This window comes from Theropithecus gelada, chromosome X, assembly GCF_003255815.1.
Source record: "Theropithecus gelada isolate Dixy chromosome X, Tgel_1.0, whole genome shotgun sequence".
NCBI lineage: Eukaryota > Metazoa > Chordata > Mammalia > Primates > Cercopithecidae > Theropithecus > Theropithecus gelada.
Genome location: NC_037689.1, coordinates 76012813 through 76033854, shown reverse-complemented (window position 1 = coordinate 76033854; position 21042 = coordinate 76012813). Strand labels below are relative to the sequence as shown.

Sequence of the window (21042 nt, the reverse complement as noted above, 5' to 3'; positions counted from 1 at the left end):
GTTGAATGTTGGCCTGCCCTACTAGGTTGGGGAAGTTCTCCTGGATGATATCCTGAAGAGTGTTTTCCACCTTGGTTCCATTTTCCCCCTCACTTTCAGGCACCCCAATGAGACGTAGATTTGGTCTTTTTACATAATCCCATACTTCTTGCAGGCTTTGTTCATTTCTTTTTCTTCCTTTTTCTTTAGGTTTCTCTTCTCGCTTCATTTCGTTCATTTGATCCTCAATCGCTGATACTCTTTCTTCCAGTTGATCGAGTCGGTTACTGAAGCTTGTGTATTTGTCCCGTGTTTCTCGTGTCATGGTTTTCATCTCTGTCCTTCGTTTATGGCCTTCTCTGCAATAATTTTTCTAGTTATCAATTCTTCCACTTTTTTTCCCCAAGATTTTTAGTTTCTTTGTGCTGGGTATGGAATTCCTCCTTTAACTCTGAGAAGTTTGATGGACTGAAGCCTTCTTCTCTCATCTCATCAAAGTCATTCTCCATCCAGCTTTGATCCGTTGCTGGCAATGAGCTGCGTTCCTTTGGAGGGAGAGATGCGCTCTTATTTTTTGAATTTCCAACTTTTCTGCCCTGCTTTTTCCCCATCTTTGTGGTTTTATCTCCCTCTGGTCTTTGATGATGGTGACGTACTGCTGGGGTTTTGGTGTGGGTGTCCTTCCTGTTTGTTAGTTTTCCTTCTAACCGTCATGACTGTCAGCTGTAGGTCTGTTGGAGATTGCTTGAGGTCCACTCCAGACCCTGTTTGCCTGGGTGTCAGCAGCAGAGGCTGCAGAAGATAGAATATTGCTGAACAGCGAGTGCACCTGTCTGATTCTTGCTATGGAAACTTCCTCTCAGGGGTGTACTCCACCATGTGAAGTGTGGGGTGTTGGTCTGCCCCGAGTGGGGGATGTCTCCCAGTTAGGCTACTCAGGGGTCAGGGACCCACTTGAGCAGGTGGTCTTTCCGTTCTCAGATCTCAACCTCCGTGTTGGGGGATCCACTGCTCACTTCAAAGCAGTCAGACAGAGTCGTTTGTGTCTGCAGAGGTTTCAGCTGCTTTTTGTTGTTGTTGTTGTTGTTTAGCTGTGCCCTGTCCCCAGAGGTGGAGTCTACAGAGACAGGCAGGACTCCTTGGGCTGCTGTGAGCTCCACCCAGTTCGAGCTTCCCAGCGGCTTTGTTTATCTACTTAAGCCTCAGCAATGGTGGGCGCCCCTCCCCCAGCCTCGCTGCTGCCTTGAGGCGAGATCGCAGACTGCTGTGCTAGCAATGAGGGAGGCTCCGTAGGCGTGGGACCCTCCCAGCCTGGTGTGGGATATAGTCTCCTGGTGTGCCCGTTTGCTAAGATCCTTGGTAGAGCGCAGTATTCGGGTGGGAGTTACCTGATTTTCCAGGTGTTGTGTGTCTCAGTTCCCCTGGCTAGTAAAAGGGATTCCCTTCCCCCTTGCACTTCCCAGGTGAGGCGATGCCTCGCCCTGCTTCAGCTCTTGCTAGTCGGGCTGCAACAGCTGACCAGGACCGATTGTCCGGCACTCCCCAGTGAGATGAACCCAGCACCTCAGTTGATAATGCAGAAATCAACTGTCTTCTGTGTCGCTCATGCTGGGAGTTGGAGACTGGAGCTGTTCCTATTCGGCCATCTTGCTCCCCACCCCCCCCCCGAATTTTCTAACTTTGGAGTCACTAAAGTGTTAGTAAGAAGTAGATATTGAAATATATATTTAATTTTCTTAAAAGGACAATTAAAATGCAAAATTATGTCACTAAGGTGAAAGGCTAGGAGGTTTTGACAACCAAGAAAACCAAAGTTTACAGTCTGAGTACACAGAACCATTTATGTTTATTTTGTAGGAGAAAATGCAGAGTATGCTTTCAAGATTTGAAATTTTTTTTTGATATACAGAAACCATATTGGCTGAACAAAATAAAAAACTAAGTATATAATGAGAGTTTAGATAGCTGATAATATTTGAAAGGACCGTTTACAAGCAAAAGAATGTGTGTGAAGGCCATTAGGAATCACAAATGCGAAGCTCCTTTTAATGTCAATGTTCTAAGATATAATATTCTATTTTTTTTGAGACAGAGGACTGCTCTGTCACCCAGGCTAGAATGCAGTGGTGCAATCTTGGCTCACTGCAACCTCTACTTTCTGGGTTCAAGCAATTCTCCTGCCTCAGCCTCCCTAGTAGCTGGAATTGCAGGTGCGTGCCACCACACCTAGCTAATTTTTGTATTTTTAGTGGAGACGGGTTTTCGCCATGTTGACCAGGCTGGTCTCAAACTCCTGACCTTGTGATCCACCTGCCTTTGTCTCCCAAAGTGGTGGGATTACAGGCGTAAGCCACCATGCTGGGCCAGGATATAATATTCTTAAGATGTTCTTCCAACTAAAATAATAGGCTTTAGGTCATGGTTCATGTGTTTATATAATTAAAAAACATAAGCCTGTAGTTTAATTAAACCTAGTTTTTAAAATAAATGAATAAATAATTTAAACATCATTAAAAAATAAACTTTAATTTTCTATATTTCTCTTTCTCTCTGTATTTGTATATCTTTTACTGTGGTAAAAGCACCTAAGATGAAATATATTCTCTTAACAAACTTTTAAATATATAATATTGTACTGTTAACTATAGGCTCAACGTTGAAAAACACATCTGTAGAACATATTTCTCTCTCACAGCTGAAGCTTTTTGCCTGAAAATGGTCCAGCAGGATATTATAGCAAATTAAGAACATGGGTTGTGAAATCACACTGCCTGGGTTTTAACCTTGGTTCCAGTGCTTACTAGCTGACTGACTGAGCAAGTTACATAACCTCACCTCAGTTTTTAATTCAGCGAAGCAGGCATAATAATGGTACATACCTTGCAGGGTAGTTGTAAGCATAAAATGAATTGATATGGGCAAAGCACTTAAAATAGAATATAGTATATACTTAGAGTTTATTAAATGTTAGACACTACCACTTAAATACATAATTTTCAACCTCAAGGAATTTATAATTCCACAAAGTGATAACTCCACTTTGGGAGACAATATTAACACGTGGAAAAATTGGTGAAAACATTAAGTACTATGCAGTATGGTAGAGGCTATAAATACATAAGACATGAAAAAAAAAAGCAAATTTATGGTGGGCTTGCAAGTAATTGAAGATTTTATGGTATGTTGCTGTATGGGAGGAAGTGGGACTATGATTGGAAATGACAACATAGACAAAAGCCTGGAAGAAATAAATAACCCACAAGATTCTTTGATGTGGAGTAGGATTTAACTATGGCTATTTTTTTGTTCAAATTCTTTCAAATCTGAGAATTTATGTAGTAAATATGACTCAGTAATTTTAAGTAACAGAAGTACCACTAAATACTTAAAAATTATATCTTGTTACATATTTTTAAAAACTTTAACATTCCTGATCTCATTTGAGTTTCACAAATGCCCTATAAAAATGCAAGATAAGTATTATTATTACCATTTTACAAATGAGGAAGCTGAGGATTAGAGTTTATGTCATTTGCTTAGAATTACATAACTAGTAAGCAATAGAGACCAGGTTAGCATCCAGGTCTTCTGGATTCCAATCTAGTGCTCTTCTACCATACTATGCTACTTGCTGAATAGCAGAAGGCCCAGTAAATGAGAAATGAGGATTGAATTTTGTGATAAATATTATGTTTGATCTTTGTCTCCAGCAAGGGAAAAATAGTATAGGGTAAGAGTATAGGGATGGCCAGGTCACAGGTATATTAAAAGTAAGTGGGCACAAGCTATTACTATGCCTTAGAAGTCCTTTCTGTTTATGTTTTGTAATTTTTTCCCCAAGGGACTACAACATTAGAAATGAAATAGAAATAATGTACCCATGGCAGATTCAGGTAGAAAATTTTCCCAAAGCTTTCTTTTTTCTTTATAGTTATCATTTATTTCCTCTGAGGTAATGTACCTCTTGAAAGGCAAAGCTAAAGGACACACTACACTTCAGCAAAAACTTGTCCACGAATATTATATTTCAGCCCTAGATGAGTTGTTGTGACTGTTTAAAGATCAAAGCGTCCACTGTAATATAAAAGTCACTGTAAATATATCCATGATATTCCTGTCAACATACCAATAAGAAGTAATAAAACAATAATAAAACTTATAGTGAACTTTCAGCCATAATGCATATCATAGAGGAAAATCTCTTACATAAAGTTGTTGAATACATATACATAAATGTATGCACTTCTTAAAATAATTTGTAACATGAACATTCACAATTTTCTTCATCAATCCCTTGTAGTTTATTTTGATCCCAGCAATTGGCATATAGAAAAGTAGATTCCTTTTCCTTTCCTCTTCTTCAGATAAATTTGTAATTACTTCTGTTTATATAAGGGACTGCCAGTTGTCTGGCTTCTTAAGGAAGAATTTTATGTCATGGATGGAGAGAATTCTCTACAGGAACCTCACTGAGCAGCTAAAACTCCACTATTCAATTTTGGGAGCCTGAGGCAAAGGCAGAAGACAACTGGAGACAAACTGGCTTTTGACCAGATTTCTCCTGTTTCCATATTGAACATTGTATGGTGCCTTTAGGACCATTTAGCTGAATACTAGTCTGTTCTAGCATTTTTACATTCTCTTTTGGAAGAAATGGCCCTAATTTGCCCAGCTAATCAGTACTACAAAGAAAGCTGACAGTACATTTTATTTAGCTTCTGAGTCATCTCCAGTTCTCATCCGATGGCATGCATGCAAAGGAATATGTTAGAATGATTGAAAACTCTTTGCCAATTTTATATCTATTTTTATATTTTGTAACTTTTAGCTTACATATATTTTATATTGACTAATTTTATGTATTTTATCCTTTGTAATGCTTTTATTTGAAAAGGAAAACTTTAATATAAGACATATTTTATAGTGCAAACATACAAATATTCTCCAAATTCTGGTAAGTGGTCAAAATTATTTATAATTTAGTTCATAGTTGTAGACTGAATTTTTAGCACTTAAAATATCTATAAATATCTAATCATGTGAATGCAAAAATGAGATAGATTTGTAAACCCAAATAGTTAAGTATTTGTAAAATATTAATGAAAAATTGTATTTTTTTGTAAATGATTTGGCAAAATATTTATTTGGGAAACTATTTTCATTAGATTGGACTGGAAATGGGTTTAAACTATACTTTACATATTTCTTCTCCTTTTTCTGGCAAAGAGACCTTCTTTCTGGGTACATAAGTCACGCTGGACAAAGAATGCTTTCTAAATGTAGACAGCCTTTTCCTAAAGTTACCTCCAGAAAAGAAATATAGGAGAGGGTCAAAGCAACAATTTGATGCAGCCAGAGACAAGGTTATGACCACGGACTTCTGCATTCTAAGGACAGAATCACAGGGTTTAGTTTCATTGTGTAAAAAATGAAGGTGAATGGTACGTTGAATATGATATGGCATGAAACTGACTAAAAAGGCAGTGGTCACGACCACGATCATTCCTACAGCCTTTTTACGACTTGGCAGATTTTTTTTCATTGATTTTTTTAGTAAGGTCAAAATGATCATTGTGTAACAGACAATTATAATAACAAAAGGGATGATAAAGCCAACGAACAATGACACATAATGCAAGACCAAAACATGATTTTTAGTTTGATTGTCTTGTGGGGGCTCAAAACACTTGGTATTATTTTTCTCATCTTTTTGTGGTTTAGCCATTAGAAATGGAGAACTGGTCAAAATCACAAAAATCCAAATACCTACACACACAAACCTGGCTTTTTTCTGAGTAACCAAATTAATGTTCTGGACTGGAAAAACAATTGCAATGCACCGGAAAAAGCTCATGGCTGTCATAAAGAAGATGCTACAATAGAGGTTGACATACAAAGCATAGGTGCTGAGGCGGCATAAGAAATCACCAAAGAACCAAATGCCTTTGTGAACATAGTAGACCACACGGAGAGGCAGTGTGCACACACAAAGTAGATCTGCTACTGCTAAATTAATCATGTATACTTGGAAGGCTGACTTCTCATGATAGGTTTTTATGAGGACATAGAGCACAAAGCCATTGCCAAAGAAGCCTACAACAGAGATCATAGAGTACAAGGTGGAATACACTTGATTGCGGAAGTCATCAATAGTGTCGTGGCATGTGGCAGAAGATACTGTCACATTTGCGGTTTCATCCATGTTTCTCTAGGAATGTCTGCTTTGTGCCTATAATAAATAAAAAAAAATTTGTCAATTTTAACTAGACCATAAATTACAGGAAGTACTAATGTTTCATTTCATAGTGTCACTATGTATACTTTTTGGCCACAGCAGCAAGCAAGAGTAGTGAGGCATTGAAGAGGGATTCAGCTGTATCTTACCCTCTGGAGAAGAGTTTGCATCCTACAGGCATCCAAAAACATTTTTTGTCCTTTCCTTCCCATGTTTTTCTGATGGACTTCCTCTAAATCTTCAAGACCTAGGTAAAACAGCCCTCCTGTATTTTAAATCATATTACTCTAGTTTAATTTGGTAGGTTATCCTTTCAAATGAACTTGTTTTTCTATTAGAGAAAAGCTTTAAGATAGCAGTTTCACATGTATGAATGTATCTATATCTATATCTATCTATTTATTGGAAAATCTCTGAAATATTTTAGAGAATAAAATCTGGATGAAAATGCTTGGTTCCCTCAGGAAGAGGACTTCCTTGGTAATATCTGTTGAGTGCCGCCCACACCTGTGGAAAATAATCTAATTTGTTGTTAATGAAACTCCCTCCCCTGGGGGAGAGTATTAATCTAGAACATGGTTGACTCCACCTATAACTGCAGAACTCCATGGCAAAAGAAACCTTAGAAGCCATATAGTTGTTTTAATGATGAGAAAAATGTTCCAGAGTGATACAATACATTTCTAAAATCTGCACCAGTATTTAAATCTCTGAAGAAAGATGTAGTATAAGTAGTTGGAATATACTTGTCGGGTGAGAAAAATGTTGTAGCCATTCATTCTTGTTCTCTTTCTAAACTTTATAGACTTTACTGTTTAGCAATATATAGTTATTTCTCTTATAGGAAGAATTTCTCTTGTAGTTGATACTTGCTCTAGTCTATTTCAGCTATGTCACTGAGGGCAGTCAATAAGTTCTGATCAGAGAAGGCTTGAGGTGAGATATTGTAGTGTAGAAGTAGTGATGTCTCTCATGTTTCTCTAGATTATCCTCTTTTATTCTTTACAAAGGTTGAAGGGACTCAATATGTAACATGTCAGATAATCTTTGATTGAAGTCTGATGTTGGCCTTTTGCACAACTCCTGCTCCCTTGTAAGAGAGGTGTTGGGGTTTGTAAGGTGGGAAGACTGCTTGAGTATGCAAAAACTGCCAGCCATGAAGGGGACTGATCTTTACTAGGGATACAGAAACAGATAGCTATGGTAGTTGTTGCAGGTAGGACATAACTTCCCAGGTTTACTACTGCTAACAATTATATTTGCTGTTGAGGATGCAGTGTCCATCCGCCATCCCAGCAAGTTGTTCCATTTTTCCCCTTTCATTAAAAAATGCCATTTGTATTATTGTTACCAAGAACCTTTGGTATAAGATAAAAATTGGATGGATTATCTGAGCCAAGATGGCCAATTATATGCAGTCAGAAAGAGCTTCTTCCACCAAAAGACCAGACTGTGAAGAAGATTGGCACACTCCAAATTGATCCTTGTAAAAAAGGCATTGAAAGTGGACAGATGGAGGATGGAGACCCTGGGCTGAAAGGGGAGGAAGCTGAGAACACTGCACAGGGGTACCAAGTACTAGGACTCATTCCTGGCCCAGAGCAGCTCCTGGGGAAGAGATGAGTGAAACAGGCATGGAGTGCCGCAAGGACATGCGGGCCATGGACATTTGGAATCTTAACTGCAGGAGACCCCATGTTCTCCATGGACATTTGAGCTAGCAGGGAGAACTGCTCAGAGAGTTGGCAGAGACAGAAATCCAGCCTTCACAGAGCCCAGAGTATTTGGCACCAGAATGACTATAGTGGAGCATGGCCATGGTTACACATACCCCAAGGATCGCCATACTCCTATAAGTAGCTTCATCCTTTGTTGACTGCCAGACCTGGACAGAGCAGGGCTATCTTGCTCATAGGATAGCGGTAGTCTGATCTGAGGATACCCTTGTCTGCTGGACTCTCCCAGGGTCCCTGCCTGGCCACACCTGCTTGCAGCACAGCCTCAGCTGCCCAGCCAAATAACTTGCTAGCAGCCACCACCTTAGCTCTTTCACCAGATGACCCTGCATAACAGTCGGAGAGCTTTTGTAGATAGACTGCCACTAGCATGCAATTGCCTGCATCCTCTCCCCACCACTTCACCAGTACATGTGCAAAGACCCCACTGCCACCCTCCACCACCCTGAAGTGGTTTTGCTGGCAGTCCCTATTGACGTGTTGTTGTCAGTAGACTGGGAACACCTTGGTTCCTCCAGCACAGCAGGTCCTTAATCTTGAAGGACCAGCGAAAAACTGTGGACCTGGTCCCAGTCCACCAAGGTTAAAACACACAGCTCAGGAGGACGGGGCTGAAACTTGGACCCCTGAAATTATCCAGAAACAAAGTCAATTGACTAAACTTAAGTTATACCACAGTCAAACCCTCAAGGGCATCAAAGAATATAAAAGCAAAAAGCCGTATGCAAAGAAGAGCAACTTCAAACCTTAAAGGGACATCAGCCCACACAAATAAGAAAGAACCAGTGGGAGAGCTCTGACAATTCTAAAATCCAGAGTATCTTCTTATCTCCAAATGACCACACTGGCTCCTGAGGAATGACTCTTAACCAGATTGAAATAGTTGAAATGACAGACATAGAATTAAAAAATCTGTGTGGCAACAAAACTCATTGAAATTCAGGAGCAAGCTGCAACAGAATTCAAGCTAATGAATCCAATAAAATGATACAAGAGCTAAAAGATAAAATAGCCATTTTAAGAAAGAAACAAACTGATCTTCTAGAGCTGTAAAACTCTCTTTAAGAATGTCATAATGCAAATGGAAATATTAACAGCAGAACAGACCAAGGTGAGGAAAGAATCTGAGAGCTCAAAGATCAGTTCTCAGAAATAACTCAGTCAGACAAAAATAAAGAAAAAAATAAAGAAAGAACAAAACCTCTGAGAAATATGGGATTATGTAAATAGACTGAACCCATGACTCATTGGCATCCCAGAAAGACAGGGAGAGAGAGCAAGCAACATGGAAAACATCAGGAACACAAGTCCATTCACAATAGCCACAAAAAGAGTAAAATTCGTGGGACTACAGCTAGCAAGGGAGGTGGAAGATCTCTACAATGAGAATTACAAAACACTGCTCAAAGAAACCAGATATGACATAAACAAATAGAAATACATTTTGTGCTCCTGGAGGGGAAGAATCAATATTGTTAAAATGGCCATACTGCCCATTTACAGATTTAATGATATTCCTATGAAACTACCAACATCACTTTTCACAGAATTAAGAAAATCACTTCTAAAATTCATATGGCACTAGAAAAGAGCCTGAACACCCAAAGCAAACTAAGCAAAAAGAACAAAGCTGGAGGCATCACACTACTTTAAACTACAGTACAAAGCTAGAGTAACAAAACAGCATAATGCGGGTATAAAAATAGACACATAGACCAATGACACAGAATAGGGATTCCAGAAATAAATCTGCACACCTACAACCATCTGATATTCAACAAAGTCAATAATAACAAGCCATGGAGAAGGGACTTCCTATTCAAAAAATGGTGCTGTGATAACTGGCTAGTGCCATATGCAGAAGATTGAATCTGGACCACATCCTTTCACCATCTACAAAAATAAACTCAAGATGAATGAAAGACTTAAGCATAAGACCTAAAAGTATAAAAACCCTACAAGAAAACTTACGAAATACCATTCTTGACACAGTACCTAGCAAAGATTTCACGAAGAAAATATCAAAAGCAATTGCAGCAAAAGCAAAAATTAACAATTGGGATCTAATTTTACTAAAGAGCTTCCACACAGCAAAAGGAGCTATCAACAGAGCAAACAGACAACCTATAGAATGGGAGAAAATATTTGCAAACTATACATCCAACAAAGGTCTAATATCCAGAATCTATAAGAAAATTAAATCAACATTCTGAAAACAACCCTGTTAAAAAATGGGCAATGGACATGAACAGACACTTCTCAAAACAAGACATAGATGCAGCCAACAAACATATGAAAAAATGCTCAACGTAACTATTCAGAGAAATGCAAGTCAAAACCACAGTGAGATGGTAATCTCACACCAGTGAAAATGGCTGTTATTCAAAAGTAACAAAAGTAATAGATGTCGGTGAGGTTGCGAAAAGGGAACACTTACACATTGCTGGTGGGAATGTGAGTTAGTTCAGCTACTATGGAAAACAGTTTGGAGATTTCTGAAAAGACTTAAAACAGAACTACCATTTTACCCAAACAATCCCATTATTGGGTAAATACCCACAGGTATATAAATTGTTTTTCTATAAAGATGCATATACTCATGTGTTCATTGCAGCACAATTCACAATAGTAAAAACATGGAATCAACTCAGATGCTCATCCATGGTGGACTGATAAAGAAAATATGGTATGTATACACTATTTGATACTAGGCAGCCATAAAAAAGCATTAAATAATGTCCTTGGCTGCACGTTTATGCAGTTGGAGGCCATTATCCTAAGAAAATTAATGCAGAACCAGAAAATCAAATACTGCATGTTCTCACTTGTAAATGGGAGCTAAACATTGGGTATATATGGACATAAAGATGGGAACGTATATATTGGAGACTATCATAGGAGGTAGGGTGGAAGGGAGAGGATTGTGGACTGAAAAACTACCTATTGGGCACTATACTCACTACCTCAGGCCAGGCATGGTGGCTGACACCTGTAATCCCAGCACTTTGGGAAACCAAGGCAGGCAAATCACCAGAGGTCAGGAGTTCAATACCAGCCTGGCCAACATGGTGAAATCTGGTCTCTACCAAAAAAATACAAAAATTAGCCGGGCGTGATGGCAAACTTTCAATCTACCTTGCTACAAACCCTTTCTGGAATAATTCTTTACGCATTGTAGCTTTCAATTATGACATGTCTTCCTTAAAATCTTCAGTGATTTAGAATGCCTTCAGAATAACATCTAGACTTCCTGGCCTGATATTTAAGGCTTTCTATAGTCTGGGTGCAATTTACCTTTCCAAGTTTCTCTCTCACTGCTCTCTTTTGTACACTGTATAGTTAGAAGAAACAACTATTTCAGTATACCAGTGACATGTGCCATAAGCTTACCCACCTGGCTGTCTTTTTTCACTGTCTTTTTTCTTCTTGAATGGCCTTTCCTCCTTCCTGAAATGCCCTTTCCTCCTTCTTTGCATATACAAAAACTACTCATCATTCAGCTCAAATTACACTTTCTTGACTAAGTCTTCCCTCAGCCTCTATCTGAAGTAATTTCTATCTTTGATGAACTTCTAGAGGAACTTAAATCAATCTTGCAAATCAATGATTTGTATAAATATCTTATCTCCCAGACTATCTGGTTGATATATAAAAAAGCAGCCCACGCAGGGCCTAGCACAGATGTACCTTGCCCATAAGTGCTCAGTAAGTGTTGAGTGAATACTAAATTAATGATAGGGCAAGTTTAACATTTGAAAGTATTATTTGTCATTTAAAACCATTTGGAGTTATCTTCTCATTCCAATATAAATTAAAATCTTTCCAATGTCAGAGTCTGAAGTTGCTGTGTAAGTAAAGTTGCTTCCCAATATATCAAGGAAAGTACTAAGTCACAAGGCTAACCATAATGTTAAAAAGCACAGATAATGTCAGTTGTGGTGGCACATGCCTGTAATCCCGGCTACTCAAGAGGCTGAGGCAGGAGGATTGCTTGAGCTCAGGAGTTCGAGATAAGCCTGGGCAAAACAGTGAGACCTTGTATCTAAAAAGCAAAAAAATCCCACCCATATCATTGATATAGACTAATCATTTGTCCATTACATGTTATAATTAAGTTTGAAATTCTCACATCTTTGAAAGATGCTAAATAAAACTGATAAATAACTATAAAAATATACAAAGAAGCAGATGGTCTCTAGTCTCATTAATAACGTCTCAGTCCTTGCAGACCAAAATAAACTTTTCTAAAAATCTAAATATTTAGATTCAGTTGTCTATTTATAATGAAGTCAACAATTTGTATTAAGCCATAAAAAGAAGATTGTAAAACTTTCAAGCAAGTGGTGAATCCTAGAGTGGTAGAGATCATTTAGTACAAGCCACTCTTTTCACAGATTATGGCTTTACTTGGCTGAAACAGCATTTAATTTGCTTTTTAGAATTTACTGTGATCCCCCAATAATGTTACCCTCCACTAGATGAATACAGAGAGTTTCTTTGGAAATCTAAGATACTTTAGACCTCATCCCTGCCTTCAAGCAGCTCATATTCTAGTGGGGGATAGGAATGATAACTTAGAAGTGTGAAGAGGTTACAATACAGCATTGTAAAAGCCGTCTTAGCAGAAAACAAATGGGTTAATAAAAGCTAGCAACAAACATAAATAGAACTGATTTTATTTCCGTGAGAATAATGAAGTAAGTTACTTTGTTAAGATAATTGCAAGTTGAAAAAGCAAAGTTCATTTGGAAAATTCAGGTATACCTCTTTCTGGCACTGGAGTACCTTCACAAATGTTCCTTCTTATGGTGATCAATGCTTTTTATGGTGTAATATCAGAGGAAGCCCACGCTGAAATCATAAGATTGAAAAGGAAGTTAACAACTGTAGAAGCAGTCCGGAAGGGTCATGAGAACTTAGCAGCCTTATTTATAGATCCAGAGTGTGTAATGGGGCATCAAAGCTTTACTGACAGATTTAGGGCTAGTCACTGAATTCTGTGTCTCCTTCTTTTTTCTCCATCTGTTTTTACATTCCCAGGGGGAAACTTGGAATACAGACAAGGGTTGGTCACAGATATTTGCTGCTGTGTGCTTGTAGCTTCTCTATCTAAAATGAACACACTATTATAAGATATTCCTCTCTCTATGAAACCAGGGTATTTCCTCTATCTTCTCTTCTAAACACTTGGTTATAAAGTTAAGAGGGGAAGTAATTTGGAACTTTACATCCAGGGATCTGGATTGCTACGAATAGGTGTTAGAACATTAAAAATATCAAGTGTATCTGTCTGGGATGGCTTAGAAATAGTTTTCCTTAAAGGACGAATGGCTTAAAGAACCTTGCACTCTTCTCCTTATAAACTATAATAGCATGTAATGCTTACATCACTAATTTGGCATATATTATATACTTTTGGAGATCAACTTTTTATATAGTTAACTTTTCATAAGCATATATCACTTCACTTCAATTAAATTATACTCAATAATCTAAGAAAGTATAACAAATCTCCAAGAAATGAGCAGAGATGGGCTTTCTTGAAGGAGGAGCAACCTGAATGCTTTTCTTCTAAGTTTTTCTTGTCCTATGGCAACTTTAATTCCTGCCTGCAAGGCCGCCAGAGCCTAGCTACTATTCCTTTATCCGTGGTCCAAGCGCTAACAAAATAAACACTTTCCTTCAGTTTGTTTGTTTGTTTATTTATTTATTTGAGACAGAGTCTCACTCTGCCCAGGCTGGAGTGACTGGAGTGCAGTGGCATGATCTCTGCTCACTCTAACGTCCGCCTCCCAGATTCAAGCAATTCTCCTGCCTCAGCCTCCTGAGTAGCTGGGATTGCAGGCATGCACCAACACACCCAGCTAATTTTTGTATTTTTAGTAGAGATGGGGTTTCACCATGTTGGCCAGGCTGGTCTCAAACTCCCGACCTCAGGTAATCTGCTCGCCTCAGCCTCCCAAAGTGCTGAGACTACAGGCATGAGCAACCACATCCGGCCCCTTCAGTTTATTCTTAATCAGTAGAAATAGACTGGAACTTTCTAAAGGAACTCTACTAAAAAAAAAGAAAATCAAAAGGAAAATAAAAGAAATGCAAAAATGAAAAATATAGTCTAGTTTTAAAAGTAGAAACCTGAACCTACTGCTGCAATATTGCCATTTGAACCCCCATTGTACTCAGATAATCATTTCTTAGATCTTCTCCACTTTCTTCTCCCTCTCCAAATTGTTCCTTCTTCTCTAGGTAAGAAGTTGACATATGTAACCTACTACACTCTGGGTAAAGTGTGTGTTGCTGGTGCAAAATTACTCAGAGTTGTCTTTTATATTTTGTCAATCAGGCAATAAACATATTTTTAAAGTTTGTTTAGCTTGTACTGGGTCTCCGTACATCAATAAAAATCTAGTGACTGAATGTTGAATGTATAAAAATCCTTTCTGATCCTGAAATTATATGACTCTACTCATCTGTGAAGAAAATTAACTTGGCTCTGTCCTGGTTTTGCGTTTAGACAAAGCTTTTTTTTCCCCTAGTGTGGGACAAGAAAGAAAGTTTATGAATTTCTAAGACCCACCTATGAGAAGTTTAATATTACCAGCTTAATGCACTATCTGGTTATCCATTTCCATAGTGACTGTGCAATTACAATTTAGTCCAATCTTCACATACACAAGTGAGTAAATGTCACATTGTCTGGGCAACAATGTAGTATTTTTCAAGTTCAGGATTCTGAAGGGTCTTCTATGGTTCCTTTATGAATTAGCCTTGCACGTAGTAGGCACTCAATACTTTCACTCCTTCCTTCTCTTTCCTTTTCAGTTCCTTGAGGACTCTTGTCTCTGACAGGAGCTCTGCCAATATTGGGCTCTACCATTGTTATCTGGGTGATAGGGAGGGTAAAGGTGAGTTAATGAAGTCAAAAGTGGTTGTATGATTTTGATTTTAATTGTTTAATTCAAGAGCTACTCAGATCTTTTATTCAGCTCATGTTAAGACCAATTCAGTTCAGGTTAACAAATATTTAAGGAGCCCCTATTTTTATAAGGAAGAGGATACGTTTTCTGCATCAGCCCTTAGCATCTATTGAACCTATAACCTGGTCAAGCTCTAGTGTACAAGGTAAATAAGAGAGCCCAGAGGTTTTCTAAGAATATCAGACCCCAGGTTAGTTGTGTAATCCTAGTGCTTCGGGAGGGTGAGATGGGAGGATTGCTTGAGGTCAGAAGTTCGAGACAAGCATGGGCAAAACAGCAAGACCACTCCTCTACAAAAAATAAAAAATTGTTGCTGAATAGGATTTCATTATATAGATATACAAATTGTTTATACGCTTACTCATTGATGGACATATGAGTTGCTTTCAGGTTTTGACTATTACAAATAAAACTGCCACAAACATTTATGTACAAGTCTCTATATGGGCATGTTTTCACTTTTTTTGGGTAGCTGGATTATAAGGTAGGTGTATGTTAAACTTTTTAAAAAACTGAAAACTGCTTTTTAAGGTGGGTAATGTGGGTATACTACTTGGTATCCCCTCCATATCACCATATGCTACCACTTGGTATGGTCAGTCTTTTAAATTATATCCATCTAATACGTGTGTTGTGATATCTCATTTTGATTTTGATTTGCATTTTTCTAATGATGAATGATATTGAGCACCTTTTCATGTGCTTATTTGCCATACATATATTTCCCTTGGTGAATGGTTTATTCAAATATTTCACACATTTTTCATTAGGATGTTTATTTTCTTATTATTGTGTATGAGAGTTCTTTATATGTTCTGGACACAATACCTATATCAAATAAATGCTTTGCAAATATTTGCTACTATTTTATGGGTTGCGTTTTTACTCTCTTAACAGTGCCTTCCAAACAACAGAAGTTTTCATTGTGATGACATCCAATTCATCAACTTTTCTTTTATAGATTGTGATTTTGGTGCCATAGCTAAGAAATTTTTTCTTTACTCAAAGTCATGAGGAAGTGCTGATACATGCTACAAGATGGATCAACTCAAGAATATTTGCTAAATGGAAAAGCTATATGCAAAAGACCACATTTTGCTTATTCCATTTATCTGAAATATCCCAAAAAGACAAACCTATAGAGATAGGTGATAGCTGCCTGAATCCACACGTGGGAGCAGGGAGTGATTGCAACTGGACACAAAGGATCTTCTAGGGGGTGGTGAAAGTGTTCTAAAATTGCATTGTGGTGATGACTGCACACTTCTGGAAATTTACTATAAATAATTGAATTGTACACTTACAATAGCTGAATTTTATGATGTATAAATTATACCTTGAGTTTTCGCTAAAAATGAAGAAATTATTGAAACAGTCAACAATGTGGATGAATCTCAAAACAATTATACTGAGTGAAAGAAGCCAGACAAAAAAGAATCCATACTGTGTGATTCCATTTATATAAAATTCTAGATAAACTAGTGCATAGTGATGAAGAGTAAATCAGCAGATCCCTGGGAATAGGAACAGGGTAGGAAGGGGAGAGCCCATAACTAGAGACAGGAGGGAGAAATTACAAAGGGGACACTTTGGGGTGATGGATATATTCACTATGTTGATTATGATGATGGTTTCATAAGTATATACATGTGTGAAAACTCATCAAATTGTGCACTTTAAATGTGTGCAGATTACTTCATGTCAGTTCTACCTCAGTACAGCTGTTTTTAAGGGACGTGAATGGTAAGATAATTTTAAAAAATTAGTTCTCTCAGAAAAAAACAAAGAACAAAAAAAATATGATAAAATAATTAGCCAAGTATGGTGGCATAGTGCCTGTAGTCCTAGCTACTCAGAAGGCTCAGGGGGGAGAATTGCTTGAGCCCATGAGGTCAAGGCTGCAGTGAGTCATAATTGTACCAGTGCACTCCAGCCTGGTGACAGACCAAGAGCCTGTCTCTTAAAAAAAAAAAAAAAAAAAAAGGTGCCAACACATATACCATACAACCATATTGTTGCTGCAATAGAATTGTATGAACAAGAATCAATTATATACTATTGTGTTAAGTGAGGTCCGGGAACAGCTAGTGATCCAAAAGTGTCCCCAGGTAGTCCCCAGACTGGTATCTTCTACTAAATGAAATTGTAATAATACTTCTTTTTTGTTCCTAGTGAAACAGTAAGCCATTATTGATCCTTTTAACCCAATTTTACATTTCTCTCCTTTGAAATGCTACAGTATTTTGTCTGTACCTTTCTTGATAATTCCATTCATTGCTTCTCTGTGGTCATTCAATTTATGTTTTTAATTTTTTTTTATTTTTCATTTCTGTGGGGACATAGTAGCTGTATATATTTATAGGGTACATGAAATGTTTTGATACAAGCATGCAATGCATAAAAATCATATCATGAAGAATAGGGTATCTTTCCCCTCACACATTTGTCCTTTGTGTTACAAACAATCCAATTTTACTCTTTTTAGTTATTTAAAATGTACAAATAAGTTGTTATTCACTATAGTCACTCTGTTGTTCTGTCAAATACTGTGTCTTATTCATTCTCTCTAATTAATGTTTTTGTATCCATTAACCATCCCCACCTCCTCCCCACTACCCTTCCAAACCTCTGGTAACCACCCTTCAACTGTCTATATCCATTAATTAAATTGTTTTGGTTTTTATATCCCACAAATAAGTGAGAATATGCAATATTTATCTTTTTTAAAATTATTCTTTAAGTTCTAGGGTACATGTGCACAACGTGCAGGTTTGTTACATAGGTATACATGTGCCATGTTGGTTCACTGCACCCATCAACTCGTCATTTACATTAGGTATTTCTCCTAATGCTATTCCTCCCCTCCCCCAGCTCCCCACCTCCTGACAGGCCCTGGTGTGTGATGTTCCCCACCCTGTGTCCAAGTGTTCAATTCCCACCTACAAGGGAGAACATGTGGTGTTTGGTTTTCTGTCCTTGTGATAGTTTGCTGAGAATGATGGTTTCTGGCTTCATTCATGTCCCTGCAAAGGACACGAACTCATCCTTTTTTATGGCTGCATAGTATTCCATGGTGTATATGTGCCACATTTTCGTAATCCAGTCTGTCACTGATGGACATTTGGGTTGATTCCAAGTCTTTGCTATTGTGAATAGTGCCACAATAAACATATGTGTGCATGTGGCTGAATATGAAATTCTTGATTGAAAATTCTTTGAGAATGTTGAATATTGGTCCCCACTCTCTTCTGGCTTGTAGGGTTTCTGCTGAGATCCGCTGTTAGTCTGAGGCTTCCCTTTGTGGTTAACCCGACCTTTCTCTCTGTCTGCCCTTAACATTTTTTCTTTCATTTCAACCTTGGTGAATCTGACAATTATGTGTCTTGGGGTTGCTCTTCTTGAGGAGTATCTTTGTGGTGTTCTCTGCATTTCCTGAATTTGAATGTTGGCCTGCCTTGCTAGGTTGGGGAAGTTCTCCTGGACAATATCCTTAAGAGTGTATTCCAACTTGGTTCCATTCTTCCTGTCACTTTCAGGTACACGAATCAAACGTAGATTAGGTTTTCTCACATAGTCCCATATTTCTTGGAGGCTTTGTACATTTCTTTTTACTCTTTTTTCTCTTAACTTGTCTTCTCACTTTATTTCATTAATTTGATCTTCAATCACTTATATCGTTTCTCTCACTTGATTGAATTGGCTATTGAAGCTTGTGCGTGCATCACGAAGTTCTCGTGCCAGGGTTTTCAGCTCCATCAGGTCATTTAAGTTCTTTTCTACACTATTTATTCTAGTTATCCATTCATCTAAACTTTTTTCAAGGTTTTTAGCTTCCTTGTGATGGGTTAGATCATGTTCCTTTAGCTCGGAGAATTTTGTTATTACTGACCTTCTGAAGCCTACTTCTGTTAACTCGTCAAACTCATTCCCGTCCAGCTTTGTTCAATTGCTGGCAAGGAGCTGCCTTCCTTTGGAGAAGAACAGCCCCTCTGGTTTTTAGAATTTTCAGCTTTTCTTCTCTGGTTTCTCCCCATCTTTGTGGTTGTATCTACCTTTGGTCTTTTCTTTTTTATTATACTTTAAGTTCTAGGGTACATGTGCACAATGTGCAGGTTTGTCACATATGTATACATGTGCCATGTTGGTGTGCTGCACCCATTAACTCATCATTTATATTAAGTATATCTCCGAATGCTATCCCTCCCACCTACCCCCACCCATGACAGACCCTGGTGTGTGATATTCCCCTTCCTGTGTCCAAGTGTTCTCATTTTTCAATGCCCACCTATGAGTGAGAACATGTGTTGTTTGGTTTTCTCTCCTTGCGATAGTTCTCTGAGAATGATGGTTTCCAGCTGCATCCATATCCCTACAAAGGACATGAACTTATCCTTTTTTATGACTACATAATATTCCATGGTGTATATGTGCCACATTTTCTTAATCCAGTCTGTCATTGATGTACCTTTGGGTTGGTTCCAAGTCTTTGCTGTTGTGCATAGTGTTGCAATAAACATACGTGTTCATGTGTCTTTATAGCAGCATGATTTATAATCCTTTGGGTATGTACCCAGCAATGAGATGACTGGGTCAAATGGTATTTCTAGTTCTAGATCCTTGAGGAATGGTCACACTGTCTTCCACAGTGGTTTAACTAGTTTACAGTCCCACCAACAGTGTAAAACTGTTCCTATTTCTCCACATCCTCTCCAGCACCTGTTGTTTCCTGAGTTTTTAATGATCACCATTCTAACTGGTGTGAGATGGTATGTCATTGTGGTTTTGATTTGCATTTCTCTGACGGCCAGTGATGACAAGCATTTTTTCATGTGTCTGTTGGCTGTACATGTCTTCTTTTGAGAAATGTCTGTTCATATCCTTTGCCTACTTTTTGATGGGGTTGTTTTTTTCTTGTAAATTTGTTTGAGTTCTTTGTGGGTTCTGGATATTAGCCCTTTCTCAGATGGGTAGATTGCAAAAATTTTCTCCCATTCTGTAGGTTGCCTGTTGACTCTGATGGTAGTTTCTTTTGCTGTGCAGAAGCTCTTTAGTTTAATTAGATCCCATTCGTCAATTTTGGCTTTTGTTGCCATTGCTTTTGGTGTTTTAGACATGAAGTCCTTGCCCATGCCTATGTTCTGAATGTTATTTTCTAGGTTTTCTTCTAGGGGTTTTATGGTTTTCTGTCTAAGATTTAAGTCTCTAATCCATGTTGAATTAATTTTTGTATAAGGCATAAGGAAAGGATCCAATTTCAGCTTTCTACACATGGTTAGCCAGTTTTCCCAGCACCATTTATTAAATAGGGAATCCTTTCCCCATTTCTTGTTTTTGTCATGTTTGTCAAAGATCAGATGGTGGTAGATGTGTGATTTTATTTCTGAGGACTCTGTTCTATTCCATTGGTCTATATCTCTGTTTTGGTACCAGTACCATGCTGTTTTGGTTACTGTAGCCTTGTAGTATAGTTTGAAGTCAGGTAGCGTGATGCCTCCAACTTTGTTCTTTTGGCTTAGGATTGTCTTGGCAATGCAGGCTCTTTTGTGGTTCCATATGAACTTTAAAGTCATTTTTTCCAATTCTGTGAAGAAAGTCTTTGGTAGCTTGATGGGGATGGCATTGAATCTATAAATTACCTTGGGTAGCATGGCCATTTTCATGATATTGATTCTTCGTATCCATGAGCATGGTACGTCCTTCCATTTGTTTGTGTCCTCTTTTATTTCTTTTATTTTTTTTTAAATTTTATTTTATTTTATTAATTTTTTATTATTATTATAATTTAAGTTCTAGGGTACATGTGCATAACGTGCAGGTTTGTTACATATGTATACTTGTGCCATGTTGGTGTGCTGCAACCAACAACTCATCAGCACCCATCAACTCGTCATTTACATCAGGTATAACTCCCAATGCAATCCCTCCCCCCACCCCCCTCCCCATGATAGGCCTCGGTGTGTGATGTCCCCCTTCCCGAGTCCAAGTGATCTCATTGTTCAGTTCCCACCTATGAGTGAGAACATGCGGTGTTTGGTTTTCTGTTCTTCTGATAGTTTGCTAAGAATGTTGGTTTCCAGCTGCATCCATGTCCCTACAAAGGACACAAACTCATCCT

The 21042-nt window shown here is 38.1% G+C and overlaps 1 protein-coding gene across 2 annotated transcripts in view; it reads right to left on the bottom strand.

Annotated features, from left to right (window-relative positions):
- Nucleotides 1–3896: 3896 nt before the first annotated feature.
- The window catches only part of CYSLTR1 (cysteinyl leukotriene receptor 1), a 70228-nt gene continuing 53082 nt past the window's right edge, over nucleotides 3897–21042 (bottom strand). The window contains exons 2-3 of one of the 2 annotated variants that reach the window (XM_025372822.1): nucleotides 12715–12801; nucleotides 3897–6208 (exon numbers count right to left, since the gene is read on the bottom strand). In XM_025372822.1, coding sequence (XP_025228607.1) covers nucleotides 5168–6181 — 1014 coding nt within the window. In that variant the 5' untranslated portion in view covers nucleotides 6182–6208; nucleotides 12715–12801 and the 3' untranslated portion in view covers nucleotides 3897–5167. The remainder of the gene's footprint in view (nucleotides 6209–12714; nucleotides 12802–21042) is intronic. The other variant, XM_025372823.1, reaches the window with a different exon arrangement.